The sequence below is a fragment of the Ochotona princeps genome, chromosome 1 (genome assembly GCF_030435755.1).
Source record: "Ochotona princeps isolate mOchPri1 chromosome 1, mOchPri1.hap1, whole genome shotgun sequence".
NCBI classification, from domain to species: domain Eukaryota; kingdom Metazoa; phylum Chordata; class Mammalia; order Lagomorpha; family Ochotonidae; genus Ochotona; species Ochotona princeps.
The window spans coordinates 35,181,690-35,206,886 of NC_080832.1; the positions used below are offsets into that span (position 1 = coordinate 35,181,690).

Sequence of the window (25,197 nt, forward strand, 5' to 3'; positions counted from 1 at the left end):
TTCTCCATACATAATTTAAAGGCATTTAGATTATAGCTTGCTCTTTCTGCATGTTTTGGAATTGGAAAGCTTCTAAAGACAGCAGGGAGTTGGTATATCTTATGCTTTGGTCTCACCCTGAGCCAATTATGTTACACTTATGCCAAGAACTGATGTAGAAATGGATCCACAGAGTAACTTTGTGATGGAGGATACAAGAAAACCGGAACAGGGAAGTTAGTTGTCTTGTAGCGCTGAAAGGTTTTTTTTTTTGATGGGTGGGGGGAGTGGGGCATGGAGAAGCCTTAAGCAAAGCTTTTCTGCAACCTCCAGCATCATGTCATCTGGAGCTAACCTTTGGCCTGCTTGTCTCCCACCAGCTGAGTCGTAAGTCACTGCCTAGGGAGGAAGCGCTGGCTGGAGGAGGACAAGCAGTGGAGAAGGAGGACAGCATTGCAGGAAGAGCCCCTGAACTGTGTGTGGTTTAATTCTCGTAATGAATACATGTCCGACCTGTGATCTGAGATGAGAGTTGTGGCTCAGAGTTGTTTATATCTCTGTGGGATAGTCGTGTAATAAAACATTTTTGAGAAACTGGCATATATATATATTTTTTTTCTTCTTTTTTTTCTGAATGACCTACTGGGTAGAGTGCACACAGAGTAGACAGTCATCCTGGATTTATTTGTTTATATATTTGTTTATTTATATCAGACATGAAGTTTCCTCGGGTCATCAGTAAATTATGAAGAGTCATGTGAGAGTGACATGTATTAATTTGGCTAAGTATCTATTAGAATAATTATCTTTTATAAACTTTCAAAATGAAAAATTATATACAAGATTGCTTTGAATTTGAACAGTTTATCATAAGCTCGAACGTGAAAATCTTCTGGATATATATATTTTTTAGATATTTTGATTTCGATTAAAGATAGCCACCTCCCTGGATAAATTTGAAGCATAGGAAAGCATTATTGTTTCATATTCATTTCAGTATGGAGTCTGCTAAAGAACTTTTCGTAAGGCTCTTCTTCTACTCTGTATACTTTGATGTGAAATCTTTTAGGTTTCATTTCCTTCTTCAGATCTGTGATCTTGTGTTTTATTGTTTCTTGGACAGGATCTTGTGTTTTGCGTGATACTCTGTTTTTTGTCAGGCAACATACAGTGTCATTCTGAAAATCATGGCAGGCCAGTGGATGGGGTAGTTGCTTTTCATGCAAATACAGCCTAATATTTTCATGCCTGTTAAATAATGTCTGTAGTCCCTCTCAGCATAAAAGTAATTGGTAATGCTTAAACCTCAGTTTTGTTTTTGCAACTCAAAGCTCTTGTCTTTGAATATATCAATATTTTATTCCAGAATACTTCGTGATGAGGTACGTAGTATTTACATTCCCTAATCCATTTGAGTCACGTATTATGATGATAGACAAACAGATACGATTATGTAGTTTGTGGACATAAAAGAAAAAGAATAACCATGTCCATATATTATTGCTGAGTGGTACACTCTATGTGCTATGCACTAAGTTTGTTTATCTAACAAAGAAATGTTAAAGTTGTAGTTTCTGGAACCATAAATTGTTTTTGCAGATAACAGAGTCTTGGTGTCTTCAAAGCACTAGTGCTTCTAAGCATCAAGTCATATTTTATCTTACAACTTCTCAAGAAAGGCGATTGATCTTGAATTTTTCAGTATCTACAAGTGGTTGAAGTAGTAAGGATAGCTATTATATAAGATATGAAGTTCAAATGAGGAAGAAGTTGGGCTTGGCTGTATGTATCTTCTGCCTTTCATATTTAGTTGACATGCATTCAGAATCTTGTTAGTCTCATGATCAGCAATTAGGGTCAAAAAAGTGTATTTCACCAGCTTACATGTTATTAAGTTCCTTTTGAGAATACAGATACCCATGTCCTTTAAGAAACAAATTAACAAGTAAATAACCAATAGGAAAGTGTTGCTGACATTTCATTATTTTCAGAGCTCCCAAGACATTTAATAAAACTGTATTTACACATTGGATTCCTGGAAGAAAACCAGTACATGAGTCAGTATCAAAATCAGCTGTGTGGTAAAGTAGACACTCTTCTCCCTAATACTTTGAGTCAGAATTTTAACTTGACAGTGTCTTTGAGGTGTACCTCATTTGATAACAAAAACAGGGTATCCACATTTTTTTATAGATTTATTCATTTTATTACAGCCAGATATACACAGAGGAGGAGAGACAGAGAGGAAGATCTTCCGTCTGATGTTTCACTCCCCAAGTGGCCACAACGGGCCGATGCACACCGATCCGAAGCCGGGAACCAGGAACCTCTTCCAGGTCTCCCACGTGGGTGCAGTGTCCCAAGGCATTGGGCTGTCCTCAACTGCTTTCCCAGGCCACAAGCAGGTAGCTGGATGGGAAGTGGAGCTGCCGGGATTAGAATCGACGCCCATATGGGATCCCGGGGCTTTCAAGGCGAGGACTTTAGCCGCTAGGCCACGCCGCCGGGCCCAGGTATCCACATTTTTAAAGGAAACGAGTTCTAGAATGTTAAGTGTTTGTGCAAACGCTTGACTTGTCTATCAAAGATCTTCTGGGGCCTATCAACAGAAATGTATGCCTTACAGCATTTTTTTTATCTATTCAACAAAAGTAATTTTGCTTTTGTCTTTTCTAAATTGGCTTGGGGGAATTATCTGGAACTTTCTCAAGGGAGTATCATTTTATTATGTCAGCAATATATGAGGTTAAAATGAGCTAAGTATCCAATGCTATTTTCCCCTTAAGGCAGATTATTCTGTGAGAGAATGGAATTTTTTTTCAGTGTTGATTTTCTACAGAATCCTCATCGCCTAGTGATGTGATGATATGACTAGTCACTACTATTACAGAAAGTTTAATTAAATTGAAGAGCAAAACACCATACTTTATTTTTGCACACTTCTTCCCAGTATCTAAAAGAGAGCAAAATCAAAACAATAAAAAATAATCAAAATGAAAATTAAAACATAATAAAACAATAAATAATGGCCAGGTCATCTGATAGAAGATACTTTTATATTTTGAGTTTCTTTCCTTTCAATCACATTACTTTTCTTTTTACCTTTTAGCATACCAAGCAATTTCCTTATGGTCTTCATAAGTTTGCTTTGAGCTTCATTTAGAGTTGCTTTCTCCATTTCCAAGGTTGGCCAGCATTCCAGTGACTTCAATATTTTTCTTCAGTAGTCTTGCATATAGTTCATTCACCTCTCACCACGAAATTCACCCTTTTAATTTTTACTTCAAGACTCTAATTCTTTGTTTCACAATCTATTGAGCAACCTACAACTGTTATGACTTCCGCTTTTCTCCACACGCTTAAAAATTACAAACCTGTCTCCTTCTGGTATATTCATTTACTTAGATTAACTACCAACTTCCTGGAGAGCTCTGTTAAACTTCCTATCTTGTGGCTGACATTATGGCACAGTGCCTTGGGAAACTGCTGGGTTGGCTCTCAGCTGCTCCACTTCCCATCAGTCTTCCTACTAATGTGCCTTAGAATGCAGCAGAAGATGACTCATGGTGTTGAAACCCTGGCATGCACATGGGAGACCAGGATGGAGTTCCAGGTCCTGTCTTTGGTCTGGTCCAATTCTGACTACTATTAACGTTTGGAGAATGGAACAATCTCTTTCTCTCTCTGTCTCTTCCTCTGTGTCAACTCTGCATTTTAGATAAATGAATAAATCTTATAAAAGAAATTGTCTATATAAGCTCTGTCTTTTACCAATCCATCAACTCTATGATCATAGCAAAATTTGATTTCATCATCGTTGATTTTGTTACTTACTTTCCTTTTCATAAATTCTTTGCTTAGTTTAATTTTATTTACTTTTTGTTGATGTAGAGAAGATGCTTTTGAACAGTAATGCCAAATGATAGATTTAGATCACTATGAATTCATGCTTATCAAGTTCATTGAAGTATATATAGTAGAATTGAGAAACTCGGCTACATGGATTGTTTCTTTCCTTCCTCATTCCCTTCCTTTCTTCTTTCCTGTCTGTATTCCTTTCATTTTTCATCCCATCCCATCCCATCCCATCCCATCCCATATTCCGTTCCCTTTAAAATTTCAACTACACCTTCTTGTCAGCAGCTCATTGCTTATATCCAAGGAAATTGTGGCTATATAGTAGAAACTCATTCATCTACCAAACATAAAAAAATTATTTACTCAAATGTATTCTTTCCTCATTATAAACATGATTGAGCCCCTGATATGGTCAGTATAAGGAATAAAGAAAAGACTTAGACCTACATATCTGAAGTTCAGAATATAGAGATGAACTCTGTGTGTGTGTGTGTATATGTGTGTGTGTTTATGTATTTATAGTTGTTGCATTACCATTTGTACTATTTTAGCTATATTTGAGCTTTATTGACACAGAGCTTAGTCAGCCGCAGTCCTGTTTTGAAGCCATATGTCATAATGAGTGGCACAGACATATGTTTCATAATTGTTCGTGTGATGGGACATACAGCCTCTATTATCCTTGTGTGTGCTACAAAGGAGTATTTTATTCATTATCAAAATGTAAGTGTGACCATTTTGAAATCAGTTTTAATTTTGGCATATCCTTAAAGGCAAATATATAGCTTATTTGTATTTTAAATTAGCTAAATTTAATGTTTTAAAATATCATGAAGACAAAATGCAACAAGTAGTATAAAATATTGGTTTATCCTGTGTTTTCAAAAGTGGTTTGGGTAGGATTTAGTTTAACTTAATTTTGTTTTTATTTTTATTCATGTGACAGGGAGTAAGGAAGGGAGAGAGCTAGAGGTGCCCAGGAAAGGAGGTGTGGAAGTAGCGCCTTGTTCTGAGAATTGAATCTGTGAACTATATCGAATATATTCTCTTTGTATCACTGTTAGTACAAGAATAGATAAGAACTGTTTTGTATCGTTGTCCATTTGTTGTGAGGAGAATCTAGTATATTATTAAGTTCCAGAACGAGGGAAGGAAGAAAGGGAAAGAGAGATGAAAAAAAAAGCAGAGTGGAAGGAAAACTCTCATTGTTAGTTTATTCCCCAAATGGCTGAACTGCTGACATATCCTGGGTGCACTGGTCCAAAGCCAGGAGCAAGGAACACAGTGAAGGTCTTCCTGGAGGGTAAGAAGAGCCCGATTTCTTGAGGCATCACTTAGTATTCCCTGGATTGGCATTAACTGGAAGCTAGGATTGGGAGCCAGAGGCAAGAATTCAACACAGGCACTCCTATGTGGAATGCACGTATCTTACCCACATGTTAGTTTTAGGTCAAATTCCTGACCCAGGAATGGGTTTTTGATGACATTGAGAAGGGAGTGGGAAGAAATTTTATTTTAGTGTGTATGTCTTATATATATCATTTCTTCCTAATGGCAGTGGTATCACTTAATTGTGATACTTATCCGTGCCCACTGCTATGCTAGATATTTTGTATTCATTCTCTTATTTAATTCTTCCGGCAACCTGTAGGTGGGCATTAATTTCTTTTACAGAAGAAGAAATTGGGATTTAAAATTTACAGAAAAAGTTACATAGTTACTTTATATAACTTTTTAGCTCAGTTATACTTTGAGCTGTAGACTATGAAGTAAGTAAGTATATATCTGATGTTGGACTCATACTACTATGACACACTGAAAGAAAATTAAGGACAAAGTTTTATTTTTGGATTTTTCTAGTATTCATGATAACTTGTTTGGTTTCTTGTGTATCTTTTAATTATTTCGTATGTTTCATTTAGTCTTGACACCGGCAAGGCCCATACTGTCTAGATGGTGCTGAGAAAACATAAGGAAGTTGCTTGAGATATTCCTGACAGTAGCCAGCACACCTAGATGTCAGGCTTCCTAATGTGGTATTCCGCTTTCCATTATAGGAGATGCTTCCTTCTCATTAACTTAGTTTGCCAGAGGATAAAACTGTCCTTGTTCTTTAGGGTTTGCCATTTCTTGCCCCCTTTAATCCAACTTGAGTTCGCTTATTTAGTTAACAATCCAGGAATGTTGCTGGAGTAGCAAAATTTTGATTAGAATCATCACTTTTCAGTATTTCAGGTAATGGAGTATAAACAGCGTGAAAAGAGTAGCCCATTCATTCTACTCCCGGCTTGGCCCCTGGATGGGGTAGTGCTGACAGGCTGCCCTGACTCCCACTGCTGTCTTCTGGGAAGCCCTGGTTGACTACTTGACACTAGTCATTAGGTCTGACCTAAGCATTAGCCTGAGAAGCTTGGTGTAATTAAGCTATTGGAGTTTGTTTCTCCTGACTGAAGATCCTTACAAGGTGAGGATTAGATCTTTAGCAGTAAAGGAGTCTGATCTTAGAAATTTCCTCTAGCTGTTGTTAATGAAGCAAAGATAGTGCTTAGTAAGGAAAATGAGGTCACTGAGAAACTTTTTCCCCTTCAATAAAGAAACAGTCATTTTGCCTCTTAAATCGAGACGTAAATATCTTGTCCCAGATAGAGATTAATTGAAAGGAACAAATAAGATTTTTCTCAGCAGTTTAGTATTCTTGTTGAAAAGTATACCCCAAAAGATGCCAAACAACGTAAACAATTAAAAAATGTAAAACATATCAGTTAAAATACCTTAATGAATGCTGGCAACTAGACAGATAATTGGCAATGATCAGCTCTATGTACTGTAGTTTATTCATTAGAGTATAATTCTGTTCAAACATCATGTTCTTGGGAGGTGTGTCTGACCTAGCGTTAAGAGTGTGTTTGGGGTATATGAATTCCATTCAGAGTGATTAGCTTCAAGTCAGGACTCTGATTCTGGTCTAACTACCAATGGATATAAAATTCCGGGGAGCAGCAGGTGATGGTTCAGGTATTTGGGTCCCAGAAATGCATAGGCAAATCCTGGATTGGATTCTTGACTCCCAGTTGATGCGTGGCCCAACCCTGACTATTGTGAACATTTTGCAGAGTGAACAGGTGGATGGAAGATCTCTGTCCATCTCTATTTGAGTGTTAAATAATAAAATTAAAGAACTTAACAAATTGTGATTAATGTAATTTAAATTTTGATGAAACACTTTTTCCTTAAAATGTATTTTCCTTGCACTGAGACTAAGAGCTGGGAACTCCCTCCAGGTCTCCAAAGTGAATGCAGGGGCCCATGTTCATGGACCATCCTCTTCTTTCCCAGGCTCATGAACAGGGAGCTGGATTAGAAGTGGAGTAGCCAGGTCATGAAATAATGCCCATATATGGTGCCAGCATTGCAGTGGGACATATAACAGTGCAATGCCATGACTAGCACACCTAAACTTGAATTTTTATATGTGTATTTAAAACGTAGACTTAAAATATATAGCCTTGTACCTGCTCAAGTCATCTTACTGTGTCTACTTCTTAATCATTTGAGTCAGTGTAGTGAAGTTGACAGGAATATGAAAGAAACTGAGTGGCTTGGACCATCCGTAGTTTTATGACTTGTCATTAGCTGAATCTTGTTTCTAGAGATTTCATTTATCTCCTTTAAAATGACAGTCAAAATAATACCGACCTCATATAACTCTGCAGAATACTACATGAGTTAAAATATGAATATAAATAAATAATAAGGAAAACACTTTGGATTTGTGCTGTAGCTTAGGACAGTCTGTATTGTAAGTTCTTCATAAACACTATAGTTGTTATTATTAGCCCAGTAAATCAAACTTTTCTTTTATCTTACATTTGATATTATTTGCCATGACATAAATCAATTTTTCATTCTGCCTTCCAATTTTGCTTGTTTTGGTCCTATTTTTGTGTAACTACAAGTTCCCTTCAGTAATGAACTAGAGCTACAGCCTAATCGCAAAATTGGCAGTTACACCCGGAAGTGAAGAAGACTGGACACCAACAGATAACGTTTGGAAGACTGTCTAAAATTTGTGGCTATCTAGGTGCATTGCTTATGCAAATGTTTGAGGTTTTTAAACTACTATGTTCTATGTCACTTGAACTTTTCCATCCCTATGGTGCAAATGCTGGAATGTTCTTTGTTATCTTCTTCAAGTTCATAGTTACTCTGCGTCAGTAGTTCTGGCTAAGAATTTTGATACTAGCAGCTTAGTCAGAAATTACTGAGTTATGCAGTAATTTATCATAGTAAATGAATCAATGTATTCAGTCCTGCTGTTTCTTAGATTTTTTGCTTTTTACTTCTTCCTTTCAGTGCTCTGTGCACACTGCCTGTGTCTTCCGGAGCATCTTCTACCTGAGAGCCAAATGTTTGTTTTTATTATTAATTATTTCGCATTATGTGACAGTTTCATAGGCTCTGGGAATACCCCCACCACTCCCCACGCCCCTCCCCCCTGGTGGATTCCTCCACCTTGATGCAGTATTACAGCTCAAATTCAATCAAGATTCTTTCCTTGCAAACATATACCAAGCATAGAGTCCAGCTACTTATTGTCCAGATGGGTTGAACAGTTTCTTGCGGAGACCATTTCTGGTCCGAAGTTAGAGCTGGCAGAATATCATCCCAGTCAATTAAGAGTCCCAATATAACATCAACAGCGATTTGCAACATTATGGAATTGACATGGTTTTGAGTAACCAGTATGTTAAAAAAAAAAAAAAAGCAAGTTCTTAACCACAACCTCTGATTAGCTCATTGACATTTCAATTTTAGTTTATATACAGGACCGGCTGCTATATACCTTAAAATGGCTATAAGGTACCATTCAGCTGTCTCGTGTCTATTTCATTTTAGTATTTAGCCATTTGTTGTGTTGAAGTATAATTTTGTTAATCTTGGCAGATTTTAGGATAATCTAGACTGGCTTGTAACTCTAACAAGACGTTTGTCGACAATTAAGGTGCAGAACATCTTTTTGGGGGTGTGTGTGCAGGGAAATCCTCAACACCATGGTGAGGAGTGACTAATCTTTGTGTCCCACCCAGCGAGGCATGAGCCAATCCACGCCAGCTCTTTCCTGTCAGATTCCAAGATCTACTTTTTGTTGTTTGTCTATTTATTTTAGGTTTTTTTAGCTTGTAGGATTGTTTGTTTGCTATGAGGGGTTTTCGAAGCGATCCCAATGGTCATTGCGAGGGAGAGTGGGGGTCCAGAGTTGGAGCCAGGCTCGGACCAGAGAAAGCTCTCCTCCCTGGTCCCGAAGGACATTTATTGTTCTTCTGTTTCTGTGGACCACTCAGGGCTTCTGGTTGTCTTTCCCATGACGTTGGTTTCTGCACGGTAGTGTTTGGACTTCTTCCATCCCCTGCGGAAGCTCCGGTTGGGGGTGGGTGACCTCAGAGTACTCAGCCTCCAAGGGCATCCAATTCCCTGTGGCCTGCTTGGCAGTTGGGATATAGTCCTTGTTGCTCGTATTAATAGTTTGTGGTGAAGGCCTGGGAGTCTTCACGGTTGGGATCCAAGCTTCCTCCTTACCACCTGCTCCACTCTGGAGTGTCCCCCTGCTCCACGCACATGACCTCCTGTTAAGAGGTTGTCAGGATCGCACCCGATTCCCCCCTCATGCATTGGTATAGTAGTTTTACTATTGTTTAGTGCCGCTTTGAGTCTGTTGTCTATGAATTACCAGATTTGATCTTGATAGGCTATATTGTACTTTTTCTTCACTCTTTTAATGGTCCTGTAAGACTTCCCTGCACTCCTCCCCCCCATTACGGATTAACATAGCATATTGAGGGTATAATAGGTTTTACAGTTTTCCAATGTAGATCTTAAGTATTCTGACATTAATTGTTAGTTTATAGATTATATCGCATTATCTTATTGCATTGGATACAGGTTGTTAGAGATTGCACTAATATTACAATTTTCAGGTACTAGCTTCCAAGTTGTCATCTTTTCATCTCAGATTAAGGCAAACATGTGGTATTTAACCTTTTGGGATTGGTTCATTTTTCTTAGCATGATGGATTCCAGTCAGGCCCATTTGTCCACAAAGAACTGCATTTCGTTTATTTTAATTGCTGAGTAGTATTCCATAGAGTAGATGAACCATAGCTTTCTTATCCAGTCTTCTATTGATGGGCATTTTGGTTGCTTCCAGGTTTTTGTGATTGTAGATTGTGCTGCTATGAACATAGGCGTGCATGTTGGTTTCTTGTGTAGGAGATCTTTTGGATATATCCCTAGGAGTGCTATTGCTGGATCACATGGTATATTGATTTTCAGTTGTTTGAGTATTCGCCAAACTGATTCCCATAGAGGCTGTACCGGTCTGCAGTCCTTTCAGTGCTCCGTGCTCACTGCCTGTGTCTTCCAGAGCATCTTCTACCTGAGAACCAAATGTGTTTTTTTCTGTTAAGCCAGTTCAATAATGATATATATATATATATATATATATAAATTCCTCTTTTAAAAATCTGTTTATTCTATGTTTCCCAAAATGCTTTGATAATTCTCCAAACATGATCTGTGTATCTGCATGAATTACTGTCACATTTCAGATTTAGTTGCTGAATGCTACGACTGTTTTCTCTTGCGAAATCCTACCAAGAATTACTAAAAGAAACACTCTACAGAATCTTGCTCTTTGACTGTAACAAGACCTTTGGTTTAATGTTGGAAACCTTCTTCCACTCCAAACATTTGTTAATGTGAAAATATTTTCAAACTGCACAGCTGATCTCACATCTTAGGTCTTCCAGGTCTGCCTCTAACCATATATTTTCCTTTTGGAGCCTTTGGAATCTTAAAGATTGTATTAATTAATTCCTAAACAGGCAACACTATTCTATTTCATTGTATAGTATTAATTTTTCCTGCATGCCAATAATCTCTGTGTTATTTGGTGTTGTCTGTGGTTAACCTGCTGCTTGGCACAAAACTCAAACTTCATGCATTTTAAACAAGCAACAAAATGGAGACAGTCATTCAGAGAAAATTATATTGAGTATAGCAGATTTAGTTTATCTGTGTAGTCATTCTATACATAGGTTGCCCATCCAGAAAGTCTGGCAAAACTTGATGGAGGCTGCTTAAAATGTGTGATCTGCTGAACTTCAGTAATCTTTCTTTCTTTCAGTGTCATGCAACTGCAAAAGTTCAAAAGTTTAAGAAATAACATTATAACATACAATTTTAAATTTTATAGCAAAAAAATTGAAGTTTACTGTTAAGTGTATCCTGCCTGTTCTTTCTCTGTAGGCACACCTTAAAGATGGTTGTTGTAGGGGCCCACAATGGTAGTCTAGTAGTTAAAGTCCTCACCTTACATGCACCAGGATTCTATTAGGGCGCCAGTTCTAATCCCAGCAGTCCTGCTTCCCATTTAGCTCCCTGCCTGTAGCCTGGGGAAGCAGTGGTGGAAGACTCAAAGCCTTGATACCCTGCACCCGTGTGGGAGACCTGGAAGAAGCTCCTGACTCCTGGCTTCGGATTGGTTCAGCTCTGGCCATTGCGGGCGCTTGGGGATCATCGGATGGAAGATCTTCCTGTCTGTCTCTCCTCTCTTTGTATCTGCCTTTTCAAACAAAGAAACAAAGAAATCTTTAAAAGAATGATTATAGTAAATATTTTCTGTTTCTCCCTGATAGGTGATATTTGAAGCTGAAGTCTCAGGAGGGAGAAGTGGATACATTGCCATCGATGACATCCAAGTCCTCAGTTATCCGTGCGGTGGGTAGTTATGAAGCATTGTGGGTGTTTTTTCTGTGTCCTTTTGACACCTGTCTTAGGTTGCCCATGATGGTTGATCGTTTATAACTTGGCCATTGCCATCTCTCTTTTTGTTGTTTCTTCTAACCCTTTTTTTTTTAATTTTAAAAGAATGCCAAAATTTCCTGAATTCTTAAATTAGTTTTAGATTTATAAGTAATAATTATACACTTAAATTATTTAACTCATGTGGACAAAATATGTGTACAAAGGCTATTCTGTAGAGCCTCTCTAATCTTTTTAATATTTATAGTTCATAGGGTTTTTTGCATCTGTCTAGTGTTGTTAAATTATCTGGGAAAGCAAGAAGAATAATAAAACAGGGCTCAACAGAAAGGGGAGAAAAGTGTCGCTCAGTTATTTGATCTGTTTTAGTGAAGAATGAAGAAAATCAAATAATTGCCCGTATTCAAAGTTTACGACTGTTTCATATCAATGAATATCTAGAAATATGTATTGAAATATAGAAAGTTAATAAAATAACCTGTTTACTTACATGTAATTTTGTTATGAGCTTGGGTTCACATTAGTTGTTTTTCATATGGTGAACCTAAATATGGGTTTAAATTAAATTCTCTGAAAGATACTTGTTGCATTTATTGCATATGAACAAAGGGCCAGGCAAAATGCAGTCTGCCAAAATTGATCATTTTCATACCTTCTTGATTCGCAGCATTTGGGAGAAATGCTGAGTCTAGATGATCCATGCAGTAATCTTTCCAGAAGTACTCTTTTCGCATCCTTAGGAGCTGAGCAAGGGCCATCATGTAAAGGAACTGAGGCTTTTGCTCCTACTGAAGGGTTGTCCAACCATTCAGATTCCTGAGGGGTGTGGTCACTTACTTATTATCCAGCCCCTTTCCTGTCTCTGACCCAGTAAGCCTAGAGTGGGCCCTGAGAATTTGCCTTTTTAATCAATTCCCAGCTATTACTGATGTAACTGGTCATCCTTTGAGAACCACTGTTGTGGCTCGTACGTTTGTTTTCCGCAATTCCTACTGAGGTAAGACACTAGAAATGTGAGTGGTAAGGATCAAATTGTATGTTCTGTGTAACCTAAGGAAGAGAGCATGAAGTTACCTTAGTCAAGAGTTCAAGTTTGACTTATTCTTTCAGTTCATACTATGAAAGAATTGTGCTTTCGTGTACTGTTGGTGTTCACTCGTTGAATGAGGGTTGGAAAAGAAAAGCTTTTATGAGTAATAAAGACAAAATTATAAATTGGGCATACAGTGGCAGTTTCAGTGCCATGGGTTTGCCCACAAGTGTTTTATTTACTCATTGAGACTTCGCTATTACTGTTTTTGTTTTTGTTTTTGTTTTCAATGGAAGACATGGACAAAGCTTCAGTTTAAAAGGCAATTGAAGAGAATACTGGTTTGACAGTGATATAACACACTGGTATTTTGATTGCAGTCATCACGTTTTGTTGGTCTTGTATTTCTTTCCTATCACAGCTTGATGGAATAGATAGTGAATTTCACAGCGTTTTACTTGATATTGTATATGAGAGAGGCAAAAATAGTCCTTGTTCTTTGAAGTACTGGATGATTGTAACTATATATTTGAAAAAAAAAGGGGGGGGGAAAGATTATCTAACTGCCTAATTATTCAGTGACCCCAGCACTGTCATTGTTCTAGAAATCATTACATGTTGTCATTTTATTTTTTTTATTATGCTCTGTTTCCAGCATATTTAAATTCCTCTGTTTGTTTTGACTTGTTCCTGTTATTATCCCCCATTTGCAACATTCTGTGACATCCATTCAGCAGTAATTGTTGCAATGCTCCCTTTGTGTGGAACAGTGCTCTAGCGATTATGGGGCAATAGGTAACAGAGCTACCAGGGAAAAGAGCACTGTGAGAATAAGAGAGGAAATGGCATCTTCTAGCACAAAGAGAAAGCAGTTTTCTTCTGAATATTAGTCTGGGCCTAAGGTAGAAACGTTGTGAACAGTATTCTGTTGGGAAAAGGTAACACGGCATAGTTTCTCTTTGTGCAAAAAAATATATATATATTATTTTTTTCTCTACCTCCACAGATAAATCTCCTCATTTTCTCCGACTTGGGGATGTAGAGGTCAATGCAGGGCAGAATGCTACGTTTCAGTGTATTGCTACAGGGAGAGACGCAGTACATAACAAGTTATGGCTGCAGGTAAGGGCATGCTGGGACTCGGTTAAACAATTCATTTTAAAAATAATTCACCATTGTACTGATTGTGGTCTCATTCTTTTCTGTGTATGTGCGAAGGTGGGAGAGGCTATCTAGTTGGTTGGTATTTAATTGGTTCCAGGTTCATGTAAGATAATGGCTTGCCTGGAATATGAATGAAAATTTGAGAGTTTACAATTAACAAGTGTTCCTATGGGTGTCTTGTGAAGCTTAATGATTCACTCATGATTTGTTCAGCATGTGAAACTAAATTTCAGATGCACTGAAAATAGAAACAAGGAGAGTTACTCTTACTAATAATATTTTAAAATTCTGGATGTACATGAATATATATATAGATAGATACATATATATATATAATACATGGGGAATTGACATATGATGATACATTATAAAAAGTATTTAAAAAGCCTTCAGGAGTCTTTTTTGCAAACATAGGTTGGAAGGGAGCTGTTTAAATTTTCTCATTCTTTTTTTGTGTGAAAGTTTATCCAGGATCTGTGGTCTACATTTTCACCTTTCTCTTACCTAATCCTTAGTAGATTTCTACTTGATTAGTTACACATGCATTGTATGTGTGGGAGGAATGTAAATTGTCCATAGAAACAGTTTTTGAAAGCACCCAAGAAAAAACAGTCAACCGAGAAATATGTTGTGCCTTCCGAGAGTTTGCAGCAAGTCTGTCAAACCCAGAGTGCCGGGATATAGAATGAACAGAGAGCAGACTTAAAGCTGGAGGCTCTGCTTATGACTCTTGACAATTCAGCCACATATTCAAAGGCAGATAATATTTATATAATATTCTGTGAGCACTTGCATTATTGTTATTATTTTGGCTGTAACTTCATCACTATAAGGAAAGGGATTTAATTAGTTTAGCATTGTAGATTTTAGAGGGTGCCATTAGAGACTAGATATAAAAATCATAGTATGATTAACTTAGTGTTTTGAGCACATACATGAGGAATTATTTTAATATGTTCGTTAGAGAAGTGAAATTAGTGTTCAGGAAAATCATTAGTTTGCAGGTGCTTTGGGTACTGGTACTAATAAATGATTACTGAAACTAAGCCTACTAAAATGCCTGACATTATTTTTGCAAGTTGTGTATGTCGTTTTATCAAATTTTCATAAACTATTAATTGTCTGTTAGAGCAGATGTACTTGATATTAATTTCATTATCACTATTTTTGTAAACTGATTTCCAGTTATTAGAATACCATATTTTATGTCCAAATGGGAGAATGAAAGACTGCCTTTTATTTTTGTCATTGTCTGATTATCAACTAAATACCAACTCAGTTTTCTAATCATTTTTTCTGCTCATCTAAATAAACAAAAATAATTTATGCATATTTTGAAATTATTTTACTTAATTTTACATTTAGTTGAGAAAATTCATATTCATTTGGCTTTACTTGTGAACTATGTACTTTTTCTTGGAGACCCAATGGCTCTGTGGTCTGTTCCTGGTTTTATGCCCCATAATTTAATGTGGCATTGAATTGGAAAGGTTTTTGTACACTCACTTTACAGCTGCTTTTTGACAATACAGACATGCTATTCTGGGTTCCTCTGAGTGTGTTGTAGTCAAAATACTGTTCATTCAGTTTCTTTATATTCCTGTTAATCACCTCATCTTTTTGTGGTTCATTAAAATTTTGTTTCTTCAAACAATAAATGAAAGCTAAAATAGTCAGTGGCATGTCTATTTTGCTTTCTTTTTTAACCCTCTTGATATTTCCCCCTTCTCTTGGTATTTGCCACAGAAGATGAATTTTTGTGTATTTCGTGACTGACATTGAAGCTACCCAGTTCTGCAGCAATGCACATGTTCTTCTTATGCTTTCCAAGGCATCTCTACTTCTTGCAATAATGCTTCATAAACTACCTGAGTGTTCTGTAAACTCCTTTCTCTCCATGCTTAAGCAATTTTGAATTCTATTGTTTGTTTTTGGGATATTTCAAATAATATAAGTATTTTCTTCATGGTGGTACCATAACAGTGAGTTAGATAAGACTGGTCATGTTTATAGGAATCAGTTTATAGTTGGCCAAGTGCTAACAAGAAAAAAGTTTATATTTTGGGGCTATAAATTGTGTGAACTTTTTGAGAAAAATTATCAGCTAGTCCACATAAGTAGATTTCCAGTTACCATCTTTTGGCGTAGAATCACAATTGAGTTCAAGAAACCCAGTTTTAATTCTACTTAAATTCTAACCCTCCTTTCCCTTCTCACTTAATTTTAGTCACCTTAGAGATTTCATTAAGTTATAGCTGATCTCACTAAACTTAAATATGAAAAGAGATATTGGAAAGAGAAGAAAATGTCTTCTAACTCTGTGATGTTAAGCTTGGTCCTTAATATTACTTTTGAGGTTCTCTAATATGTTGAAAACCTTTTTGTTTGATGGGAGATTGTAAAATTGGTATGTTGTTTTTTATGAAAAAATACTTAAAAATTAAATGGCAGTGTGACAAGTACTGCTTAAAATATCTGATTAGGGGGCTCGGCAGCATGGCCTGGTGGCTAAGGTCCTTGCCTTGATCCCATGTGGCTGCTGGTTCTAATCCCGGCAGCTCCACTTCCTCTCTGTCTCTCCTCCTCTCAGTATATCTGACTTTGTAATAAAAATAAAATAAATCTTTTAAAAAAAATCTGATTAGGGTTGTTTATTGCGACAACTCTGAGAACATTCACTGCATAAAATCAAAGAAACAATGGAATAGTAAAGTAGCTGCTAGTCAGTCTTGCCATGATCAGGTGAAATAATGAATTGCGATGAAATTTTTGTTTTCCAAATATTTTACATGCATTTCACTTCAACTGATAAGACATTTCTAAATATGGGGAAATTTCTCAAAAGTTAGAAAAGCTACTAATTTTCCTTCTTAAAGGAAAGATGCTCTACATTTCTACGAAAGATATTCACCATAATACCTATGTATATTTGTCATTTAATATATGTGTATGGAGATATATTTAGCAGATAAATTATCTTTTCTTTCGTTTATGACTCATGTTTCAATGATGTTACTGAAGAAACTGACATAAAATTCTGGCAAGTTGAAAAACGGAGGAAAAAAACAATTTGTTAACTCAGGATGTTGTAGAATGTTTTATAACATCAAGTGGTTCTAGAACGAGTGCCTATGGAGTATTCTTTCTTGTATGAGTCAACCTATATAATTTATTGTATGAATCAGTTTTCATGGTCATAATTTTGTAGTAGATCATTAACTCTAACTATAAAGAAAGTGATAGCAGCATGTGTAATCCACCTCAACTTGTTTGTAAATGCTGAATGAAGTAATGGTATCAGAAACAACAGGACTAATTGTCGCAGTGTCTTGACTGGCAGGAAACTAGGGACATGACACAATATTGAGGCTTTTTGAAATATAGTTTATTAAAATGTACTCTGTGATATGTTTATGTGGTTTAAAGAGACATAGAATAAAAGCAATCTTAGAACATCCAAATTGAATTTTTATTATATGGTTCAAGGAAGTATGGTAGATCTAAATATATTATTTTTGTCAAGACATTCCATACAGTTTTTTCCACATCAACCTATATTTTTCAACTGTTACAATAGATTTTAGAACTATCCCATTTTAATTCAATTGGAAACGACCCCAGTGCCAGAAAATTTGTAGTGAATAGAGCTGACAATATACAGGCTATAAAAAAAAAATAAGATCATAAATGAAATTTTAAGGTATATTTTAAACTGAAATAAAACTACTTGGGCAGTATTCCTGAGACGTGTCATGTTTTTACAGGAAAAATAATAATTAATCTGTGCAGTTTATGGGTATATAAAATTACTGCAATTTTATTGCAACTTTTACTGAAAATAAGAGTATTATGTTTTCAATAAAATTATAGAAAAGAGTGTAACATCAATACAGCAATTAAAAAGATTTTAAAATCAAAATAAGCTTACTAATAATTTTCAATGAGCATTTTGAAGTACTCATTGAATCTGAGTAGGAAAAAGTAAATATATATGCATATAACTAACATGGTACAGCACTATGTATATCTTCACAAGAAAGATTCAAGATATACCCACAAAAATATCTGTCAGTTTTGTTCATAAACGTCTAGGGGTAGGGCAATAATTGAATGATGGGTGGTTCATTGAAGCAATGAAATGTTTTCACCAATGAAAAAGAATGAATGTATGTACCCTTATGGATGAGTCTCAGCAGTGTTGTATTTTTGGAAACATGACAGTTACAAAAGAGGGCATACAGTGTAATTCCATTTGTTTTGAGTTCCAGAAGAAACAAAAACTAATATGTAGTGATAGAAATCAGAAGAGTGCTTGTCTCTAGGGGGGTGGAGGGATAAGGATTGATGGGGAGTCGGCCTGTGGGATCTTCCTGTTACTATGTCAGCATCTTGATTATGATGTTGACTCTATGGTTGTACATAAGATATGGTTGTAAGATCTGTGCAGAAAAGGCAAACTAAAGTGAATATATGACACATGTTAGTGAATGCTCAACTCAAAAGCAGTGTTAATCAAGCCATAGGTAGGAATGGCCTTTAAACATTATTTTTGTTTCTGTTCATCTTGTCCACTGAAAGAGATTAGATGTAATTTGTAAACATTAGTTTCAGCTGAGCTAAAAGAAAGCACACACTGAGTATTTTAAGGACTAAAGCAGGGATAATAGAATAACTTAAAAACTAGTATACTATCATGAAGGGCCAGTGTAAGTGGGCATCTACACAACAAATCAAACAGAGCCCATTGGTGGAACATCTGTCACACCATATGCTTTGGCTTCAGGTTCAGTGTAGAAACTAAAATGCTAATGACTCCATCCATCATTACAGAGCTTGGCAGATAGGCATCATTGAATTGGGCAGAGAAATTTGATAGTGGAATTATTGGAAGTACAGAATTGTGTGCGTAGATTTCGTGGCACCATTTGTTTTGGTGAACTGCAGTGATGCTGTTGAATGTGTGACTAGTGATCCTGTGCAGATTGCCATCAAAGCTGTGGCAATTCAGCCAATCTGTCAGCCTCCGCTGTAGGTGTTGGCAAGGTGCCTCCTCATGGGCCTGCCAAGGGAGAAAGTCAGGCACTGCTTTGCCCTTGATGAGTCTCAGAGCTGCTAATGTAGTGTGATACAGCGAGTTTCTCAGCCAAAGGAAATGTCATTCCTTATGGAGCAACAGATAATGTAAGCAATGGCTTGAGAGGAATAATTGCAGAGTGGAATTAGTAAAATGAGATGCAAATTGTTCTCAAAAACAACCAGAGTGAGGCTGACCTCTTGTTGTACCAACTGTTGTCAGCTGAGGACTGTTAAAAATAGCTGATGAAAAACTTTGGGCAACATAGTAGTTAGTGCTTTACCTGTTTAGGCACATGCCCTGACCATTTCTGTTGTTTATGTTTACAGCGTCAAATTTGAATAGCAAATTTCTTAAAATTTATTAGTAAGAATTTTTTTTCAGTCAAATTTTTTCATATTTATTAACTATTAAAGTATGACTTTTTAAGTATTCAGTGTAATTTGAAAATGCAAATGTTGAAACTGGTTAAATGTGTCACATTTCAAATGCCGTTTAATGAATACTCAAACTACATTGTGACGCTCACATGCTATGGTATTTCCTCCTGGTATTTTCTCTGATATAAATGGTTCAGAAACTCATTCCATAATTTTCAAGAGAGTTTACTATTCTGAATAGTATTTATTTTAAGGGAAAATTACAAAAAATGTCATGGTTTTATAACGTATGAAAGTTCTCTGAAGCCATTGAGTTGTGCCTAGATACTGCTATCCTAAACGTTTAAAGTGATAATTCATGATAAACTGATTTTAGAGGAATATTGCAAAGGCAGTCAAGCATTTCGTGTGTAGTATTTGCCCGGCTCACATTAGATATTGTTTAAAAAGTAAAAACTTTTTCAATAAGAAACAAAGTATTTTAATGCCTAGAGTTAGTATTGTGACATTTTCTAGATAATTGGCATTAAAAGTAGTTAACATACTTCTGAAACATTAGATTAAGAAAAAGTAATATATGATTACCTGGACACTGAGTAAACTTGACGAAAAGTGAAAAATTGCTTTAGAGAAATGGTATATCGTGAGTTCTCTGAATGACTAACAGATTCTTAAAAACATTAAAATATGGGACGTATACAAGAGGGGTTTAATTCATTCTTTGTGGAACTGGTTCATTCTGTATAGAAATAATTACTGATGGTTTAAAGCTGCATGTTCAGAAATCACAAGATGAAAGGTCTACGTGAAAGAACTTTATAATTTACACACAGTGAAATCTATGGCGAACTCTATAAGAGGTAGTAGAATTGCAATCAGTTGAAGTGCCAAACAGAACAAACACTTCCTAAAGATAGAGAGGAACTTCATGCCTATGAGAGGTTTGGAATAGGACCATTTGTTCTTATAATACATGGATGTCTGGGGAATGAGTCTATAACTGAGTAAGGAGATCTTGGTGGGAATGTAAGAACTATACTTCAGAGAAGACAGTTCGTGATGTGGGCCAAATGTTTGGGAAATCATTAGAGAAGACATGATGGAGGCCTTGGGTGTGACTGGAAAATATTATGTGTGCATGATTGTTAATTTTTAAAGACACAAATTGAACTCTGTTTGTATTGAAGTGGAATAGAAACATAAGGAGAATGAACTTACTGAAGGGTAAGGTTCATAATGGAAAGTAGAAGTTAATGTTACAGGGCAAAGTAGGGAACATACCAAGACTGAGACAGCTGGGGAAGAGACTGTTTACAGATACCACACAGTGAAATCCTGAGACTGGATAATGCCAGAGAATGGGAGGATCAGTACTTAGGAGACCTAAGAGACTTTATCAATTATTAAGGCAGAATTTTGCATCTGGTTGGTAGCAGTTTACAGAATTTGGGAAGATGTAACTGGAGTGTTAAAGGACAGGCTTCTGAAATTCCTCGAGTCTAGAATGTCAGTCTAAGAGATTTTTTTCCTTATGTTAAATTTGAAACAAATCTGTCCCTTAGAAACCATTGTTTATTCCTTCTTGCAACGTCTTTAATTACATCTAAATGACCCTAAATCAGAGTGAAATAGGAGTTGGCCTTTCCAATTCTTTCATCTCTTTTTAGCTTGAATGAAAGTCACTAAGATGATTTGAAGCTTGTGCTCCAGTTAAACCTCTGGGTGGTGCTGGGATCCGAGGGCAATTAAGCTACAGAAAGATTGTTGTTCTTCAGCGTGGACTTTTTCCTAACCTGTGGGTCACTAGAAGTAAGAGAAATGTGGACCCTGTCGCTTATACACTGTTCTGGACCTTAACTGACCATGACATAAGAGCCTTCCATCTAGTTACTTCTAATTTTCCCTGTTCATACTCTGTTGAAGTTGTTGTGATGTTTTCTGTGTATATCTTAGTTCACAAATAATTCTGCTCCACTTAAGAGACTGTGCTCCATTTGCTGGCTAATAACTATTCACTCTTGTTAGTTCTGTTTTTGCTTGAACCATTGATTTATTCTAGTTCCTGGCATTATATCATCCCATCAGGACTTTGTTATAAAGAATTCTGCTCATAGTTCTGGAGGTAAAATTGTTGACCTGTGTAATGGGTTAGGAAGTTCAACCTCCATCTACTGGCATTTTGAAGAGAGCATGTTTATGTAACAGTGAATTTCAGAAAATTTAATCGTATCCCATTTTTAGGATTTCTAGGTACTACTGAAGTTATATTGTCTGAGTGTATATGGCTTTCTTATATGGTATTACGCATTTTTGCTTTATTAATAATTCATAAACTAGAGTTAGTGTCTCTAGACAATATAATTGATTTAAGTGAATATTATACAGAATGTTCGTTCCCTTCATTGTCTGTCCCTGGAGCAATGTAGTGAAAGCTTGACGGTCATTGAAGCTTAAGGGTTTCTTCTTGTTGACATCTATAAAAAACAACTTGCTGCTCTTTCTATGTAGGAATGATGTGCTCTCATAGTGTTTGCAGAGCTGTCTTTTCAGATATGTCACAGATTGTATGCTGTACAATCTTCCCATTGAGTTACTATGATTAACATCAGAACATGAAGCTTTGGCAGAAATCCATACATATGTAAAAATTATTATGATTGGAAAAAAATTCTGAGCCCACACTTGTCATAAAGAAAGCTCTGCCGGCCATTACAGAGGCTTCTTTTGCTTGTACATGCTCCACGGCAGATAGAAGTGAACTTTCTTCTTCCTCTACATTTACCGGCTGCTATGACATATAACCCTTGTAAGTGTTCTTCACTCACAGATGTATCTCACCGTATGACACTTTAATCTTATCTAGTTGAAACAGTAACTGTAATTTTAATGTGTTTCTGATGTTGGTTTTATGCTCTTATTGCATTGCAGTTTGTTGAGAAAACTAGGTTATGTGACACCTGGCTTTGTGCTGACTGCATAATAATGCTTTCTTCAGTTCACCAGGTTTCCCTCCTTGTATTCCTAAAAATAGGCAGTGAGAATCAATGATATTTGATCTTTCAGCAGTAGTACAGGTAACACTTCGTGTCATTATGAGGAGCACAGAAATACCTGGCCTTTCTTGTTGTGATCTTGGCAGCAACAGCTGCTACTTACTACCTGTCCCCTTCTCAGAAAGTTGCATTTTATGATATTCTATTACTTCTTCTTTATTTCTTTTATATTTGCTTAGGAGATAAGGATAAGGGAGAATAAACGTTCTGATTTGTGCTTTATATGCTGGTTTTCATAGAATGAATTGATTCTCTAAAATCTCATACATAAACTGATTTTTTAAATTGTCATTATGATCTCATTGGTGTAAAAATGTAACCGACTTCGATCATCGCAGTTGATACTATTGAAAGTATTCAAATTGTCCCATCTTTGTCCACTGCTTGAGTGTGGCTCGTGATTCGTTTTGACATGAACTTCATAGTCTGACAGACCTTTGTTGATGCTTGCTGTTGTGAGATATTTCGTTTTCTCCCCAAGATCTGAAATCAATCTTTTTTTTCCCTTTAGTTTGTTGTAGGTGGGAAATTGTATTTCAAGACTGTAGTGTGGATGCTGATAGATACTCATTGCTTGACATTTCAGTGAATACATTTAAAAAATACACACTTATATGTAGAATAAAATGTGTAGTGAATTATTGATGTTTCTAATTTAAGGTTTAGGTTTTGCACTTAATTTGTTTAAGAGATCGTCAATTACCATATTTTTTTCCCTCACAAATATCTTGGTTGTCGGTGACATAATGTAAGGTTTAGAAAATTTTATTGAATGATGTTTTCAGTATTTGTATCTTCACTCTGTTGTCAGCATGTAGCTTTTGAATATACATATACACATGCTGTCATTATGTCATTACTTTTTGTTTTATTTCAACATGTTATTTAACAGGTTTGGCTCCGTCGCAGGAACTGCAGTCAGAGATGTGGTCATATGGAAAAGTCCAGAGTATACAGAACTCAACTAGAAAGCTCATCGATAAAGCAGATTTTTTTCATGGTTGTTCAAATATCACATAAAAATTAGGAACTCTATCTCAGGGTATCTGTTTACTTGAATGTGGGGGTTGGCAAGGCGTATCTGACATCTTTAGGGCATTCCTTAGGAAGAGCAGATTGGAGGAGCCATGATTAGGTTGATGCTGCTGTTTGCTTCTTCAAAGTAGCCTCACCTCTGCCCCTGAGGCCTTTCAGCAGACAGACTCCAAGTTCAGCAAGATTGTTTGTGATAGGTTCATTCACTTTTTACAGCCTACAAGCATATCTTCAACATAATTTCACTGGGACACCTAGTTTTGTGTTTGAACAACTATGGAGTGTAATATACTGAACTGAGATATCAGAAGACCATCAGATTTACAACATAGATTTTCTGGTTAGATACAATTTTTATCCTTGTTTCAGAATATTAGTGTTATCTGGATGAATGTTTTTACACTTACCTAATATTCTCACAGTATTTAAACAACCAGATGCAGGTTTTTTTTTTTTTTCAATCCCCAGGGAAAGATAAAAACAGAGATTTGAGACCATAAATGGTCACTTCTGTACTGGAATCCTGAGTGTCGTTTCTCTCAGCCTGGTTCTGTCCATTATGCCTCCGATTCCTGCCGGGCTTCCCTTACTGGTCACCTTGTCCTTGTTGGATTACACAGATGCCTATGTTTCCTGCAATCAAACTCTTTTCTTATTTGGTAGCCGACTCTGTTTTTGTTACAGTTAATGATCTCATTTCCAGAAATTTGCTATTCACAGCACTATTTTATACTGCTTTTAATGAGAATTATAGTATTTCATACCTAATTTTCTTAATGTGAAATATCATTTACCCTGCTTCTATTAACAGATAGTCTATATATTGTCATAATAGTGTAATTTTCAATAGAAGAACGCTATCTTCTCCTAAGGTGTGTCATTTATGCAAATAAATAATTTCTGGTTGATATGAATGAGTATTTTCTCAAAGCCACCGTTTTTTTTAGTTGTAGAAATTGAACATTTCTAAAACTTTTACATTCCTATGATACCTCTAATGCTGTTGAAATTCATTAATTTATTGTTCCTATGGTAATATTGGTGATGATGTTGGCAATGATCATTATCTCACAATGCAAATAGAAATTCAAGCAAGTTTATTATAACAAGCAAATACTTATATGCAACCTTAGGTTCTTGGGATTAATTCAGTCGGTTGCTATATGATTCATTTCAACTTAGCTGTTTTCATACAAATTCACTTGGGATTAATTTCAAAAAAGGAAAAAGATGTGTATTGACCACCCATAGGCAGTCTCCTTGATGTTTACAACAGGGAATTAAATATTAAACATAAGAAAATTGTTTCTTCCCTGGTCTTATAATTGTATGAAGATGATGGAGTTACATGTAATTGTGTGCCCAGAAAAGACAGTGAAAAATAAGTTAAACAATAAATATAATTCAATCTTTTCTTTAAGTCAATAGAGTGAAATGATCTCTGCAAGTGTTCTAAGTGCTACATTATTTAATTTAAAACTAAATCGGATTAGTTTTATCCCTCAAGGTTTGAAAGGAGAAGCCGAATAAACTGTGTCATATTTTAACTGTTTCGGTCTTTCCTCTTAGGGATACTTGGAAACCGAATGTAGCAGAAAACAGTAAATATTATTTCACTTAACAGGAATTGTTCAGACAAGGGTTTCTGAGAGTCGATGACACAGTCTTAAAGACTTGATCATGAACGTGTTTCTTTCTTCCTGTGTGCTCTCCTTAGTACATCAGCCTTTCTCTTCAATCGTTCCCTAACATGTGACAAGTAGGCTCTTTCATTTTTAGCCATGACATGGAGAAAAAGAAAAG

General features: G+C 36.2%; 1 protein-coding gene across 4 annotated transcripts in view; it reads left to right on the plus strand.

The window, feature by feature from the left end:
- Positions 1 to 25,197, plus strand: part of PTPRK (protein tyrosine phosphatase receptor type K) — a 543,822-nt gene that overhangs the window by 262,529 nt on the left and 256,096 nt on the right. For all 4 annotated transcript variants that reach the window (XM_058676844.1, XM_058676903.1, XM_058676779.1 and 1 more), the window contains exons 4-5: positions 11,532 to 11,613; positions 13,695 to 13,810. In XM_058676844.1, coding sequence (XP_058532827.1) covers positions 11,532 to 11,613; positions 13,695 to 13,810 — 198 coding nt within the window. The remainder of the gene's footprint in view (positions 1 to 11,531; positions 11,614 to 13,694; positions 13,811 to 25,197) is intronic.